The sequence below is a fragment of the Octopus bimaculoides genome, chromosome 19 (assembly GCF_001194135.2).
Source record: "Octopus bimaculoides isolate UCB-OBI-ISO-001 chromosome 19, ASM119413v2, whole genome shotgun sequence".
Classification (NCBI taxonomy): Eukaryota; Metazoa; Mollusca; class Cephalopoda; order Octopoda; family Octopodidae; genus Octopus; species Octopus bimaculoides.
In genome coordinates, this window is record NC_068999.1 from 47,092,511 (window position 1) to 47,096,408 (window position 3,898).

The 3,898-nt window shown below is 37.6% G+C and overlaps 1 protein-coding gene across 4 annotated transcripts in view; it reads left to right on the forward strand.

Annotated features, from left to right (window-relative positions):
• The window catches only part of LOC106877822 (sex comb on midleg-like protein 2), a 40,785-nt gene that overhangs the window by 18,062 nt on the left and 18,825 nt on the right, over positions 1-3,898 (forward strand). For all 4 annotated transcript variants that reach the window (XM_014926845.2, XM_014926844.2, XM_014926847.2 and 1 more), the window contains 3 exons: positions 680-750; positions 1,492-1,726; positions 3,542-3,630. In XM_014926845.2, the coding sequence (XP_014782331.1) occupies positions 680-750; positions 1,492-1,726; positions 3,542-3,630 (395 nt within the window). The remainder of the gene's footprint in view (positions 1-679; positions 751-1,491; positions 1,727-3,541; positions 3,631-3,898) is intronic.

Consider the following 3,898-nt stretch of genomic DNA (forward strand, 5'->3'; position numbering starts at 1 on the left):
TATATATATATATATATGCATGCGCAGGAGTGGCTGTGTGGCAAGAAGCTTGCTTCCCAACCACATGGTTCTGGGTTCAGTCCCACTGCATGGCACCTTCGGCAAGTGTCTCCTACTATAGCCTCAGGCCAATCAATGCCTTGTGAGTGGATTTGGTAGATGGAAACTGAAAGAAGCCCGTCATCTATATATATATGTGTGTGTATGTGTATATTTGTGTCTCTGTGTTTGTCCCCCCACCGTCACTTGACAACCGATGTTGGTGTGTTTACGTCACCGTAACTTAGCGGTTCATCAATAGAGACCGATAGAATAAGTGCTCGGCTTACAAAGAATAAGTCCTCAGGTCGAATTGTTCTACTAAAGGCAGTGCTCCAGCATGGCCGCAGTCAAATGACTGAAAGAGGTAAAAGAATATATATTTAATGGAATAATATGGTGGAATACATTAAGCTGTTAGAACTCTCTGTGGTTGCCTTTAGACTCAAAATGTCCAACAGTTATTGTAATGTAAAGAATGTATTATGAGAAACGTAGAAACAAGAACGATGACCATCTGACCTTGTGTAATGTGGTGGTTGTGTATGTCAGATGGGTTTCACTCAGCTTGAAGTATGTAAAAATTTGATGAAGTGTTGATGTCATTTTGAATAAATATATTTCTATCTTTCAATTCCAGGGACATTCAATTGGGAAGATTACATGAAAGAAACTGGTTCACAAGCAGCTCCTGCATCTTGTTTTAAACAAGTAAGATAATTTTACTAATGGTAATAATATTACTAACAATAACTAACGACAGTTATTACTAATTGATTTTAGTAATGATGCCATGGTGGCAAGCAAGCAGATTCGTTACTGCACCAGGGAAAATGCTTTGCGGGATTTCTGTCAATTTTATGTTCTGAGTTCAAATGCCACCAAGAGTCAGTAAAATAAGTACCAGCTGGACACTGGGTTGATGTAATCAACTTACCCCCCTCCCACCGAAATTGCTGGCCTTGTGCCAAAATTTCAAAACAATGTTACTAATGATATCATAAAAGATGATGTTATTAAAGTACCAGTTGAGTACTGAGATCGATGTAATTGATTTACTCCCTCCCCTTGAACTTACTGGCCTTGTGCCAAAATTTGAAATCAATACGGCTAACAATAATATTGGGTTGTCCGACTTTGCCTTTCATCCTTTGTGTCGATAAATTAAGTACCAGTTGCATACTGGAGTCAATCTAATTGACTGACCCTCCTCCCCCTCCCTCAAAATTTGGGCCTTATGCCTAGAGCAGAAAAGAATATTCTTTAAGTTCTCTTCATTTTCTTTTTGCAATCAAAATTTTTCTTCATTTGGTTTTCTGGTTTTGGCAGAAAATTCTAATTCATTTAAATACAATTTGATTTATATTTAATATATTTAAATGCACTCTCTCCACCCCAAAAGAACCCGTATATTTTTACCATTTTCATTTCTTTTCTTCTTTCAATCTTCAGTCTTCAACGCCACCTAACAATGAATTCAAAAATGGCATGAAGATAGAAGCATGCGACCCTCGTAACTTAACTTCCATCAGTATCGCTACAGTAGTTGGGATGCAAGGTCCTCGTCTTCGTTTAAGACTCGATGGCAGTGACAACAAGAATGACTTTTGGAGATTGGTAGACTGCTCAGATCTTCATTCAGTCGGCTATTGTGAACGCAACGGAGGTTTACTGCATCCACCATTAGGTAAGTAGGGTTTTGTAGCGTTAGGACATAACTTTTGACTGTATAATTAAATTTCATTGCCATTCCTGTAACGATGTTAATTATTCACCAAAATAAAGTGAAGGCATGTGGCTTAGTGGTTAGGGTATTCAGCTTACGTTTGTAAGGTCGCAAGTTCGATTCCCAGTGGTGGGTTGTGTCCTTGAGCAAGACACTTTATTTCATGTTGCTCCAGTAATGAATTGCACCTGTAATTGAAATAAAAACCAGCATTATTAAGTTTCTTACTGCTTCACTTAGGTGTTACTGTTTTGGTTTAAACTCAACAGTAGACTTTGATCAATGTCTTCTTGGTTTGTTTATTAGTGGCCTTAAGCTAGCGATATCATTATCACATGATTATTGTGTGTGTTATATCCAAAAATATAATCTAATCTATTACATTATATGCAATGTTCTTAAGGCGGTAAGCTGCCAGAAACGTTAGCATGCCGGGCAAAATGCTAAGCGGTATTTTGTCTGTCTTTATGTTCTGAGTTCAAACTCCGCCATGTTCGACTTTGTCTTTCATCTTTTTGGGGTCGATAAATTAAGTACCAGTCGCGTACTGAAATGAATCTAATTGACTGACCCCTACCCCAAAATTTTGGGAATTGATAAATTAAGTACCAGTTGCATACTGGTGATCGATCTTGGGCCTTGTGTCTAGAGTAGAAAAGATTGTATGCAATGTTCTTGATCAGCACTTGTCATTATTTAATGAAAAGGTTGTTAATAGCATTGTGTATGTCTGAAAAGAAAGACAATATCATTGTTATTTCAAAAATTTATTTCCTACGGTTGTTTCAATTATCCACACATCATTACAATTATATAATTATACAAGATATAATAATCCTATTTTTGAAGATATTTTAAAAAAATATATACTTTTTGTATTTTGTGGAATCAGTTGAGCATCAGATGAATGTCCTTATGTTTTGTCTTCAATCCCAACAGAGCACAAATTTACTTATGTCTCTCCAGAATCATTAATATATACTAGTCCAGTACTTGGGTCAATTTAACTTTTTTACATCCTTCAGAGTTTCTGGCTTTTTACATATCATCATCATCATCATCATCGTTTAACGTCCGCCTTCCATGCTAGCATGGGTTGGATGATTTGACTGAGGACTGGTGAAACCGGATGGCAACACCAGGCTCCAATCTAATTTGGCAGAGTTTCTACAGCTGGATGCCCTTCCTAACGCCAACCACTCAGAGAGTGTAGTGGGTGCTTTTACGTGTCACCCGCACGAAAACGGCCACGCTCGAAATGGTGTCTTTTATGTGCCACCCGCACAAGAGCCAGTCCAGGGGCACTGGCAACGATCTCGCTCGAAAACCCTACAAGGCCAGTCAGGCAGTACTGGCAACGGTCATGCTCAGGATGGTACATCTTATGTGCCACCCGCACAAGAGCCAGTCCAGGGGCCCTGGCAACGATCTCACTTGGCTTGCCGGGTCTTCTCAGGAAATAATTTTTATTTACTAGAATCCTATATTTGATTAGATATTTCAGTTCAATACCCAGTTGTTTCCAATAAAATGGATTTTTCTACACATTTGTTGTGTAAAAATCCTTTAAGTACTCAACTGAGATTTTATATTTTGACAAAATTTTAATCAAGATTCTTATACACAAAATACACATTTGTGATTTTTTTTTCTTTTTAAACGCTTATTAACTGAAATGTTTCTTTGTATCTACTTTTTTGTTAACTGTAAGGTGGGTGCGCAGGTGGATTAAACCCTAATATCTATGTCATTAATGTTTTTTTTGTCTGAAAACAGGTTTTCGGATGAATGCATCATCATGGCCAATATTTTTACAGAAGACTTTAAATGGGGCTGAAATTGCCCCGGAAAAATGTTTCAAATCAGTAGGTGTAAAATTTTTTTTATCATCATCATCATCATTATCATCACTGTCATCACCATTATCGTTATCATCACCATCACACTATAATTGTCACCACTATCACCTTCCTCATATTTTGGAGGATTTTTCCCCACCAAATTAGTGTTTAGTTCTGGTAAGTGTGATGGGATCAGTGGTTAATCTACTGATTGACTTTGCCTTTCATCCTTTCGGGGTCGATAAATTAAGTACCAGTTGCATACTGGGGTCGATCTAATCAACTTAACTCC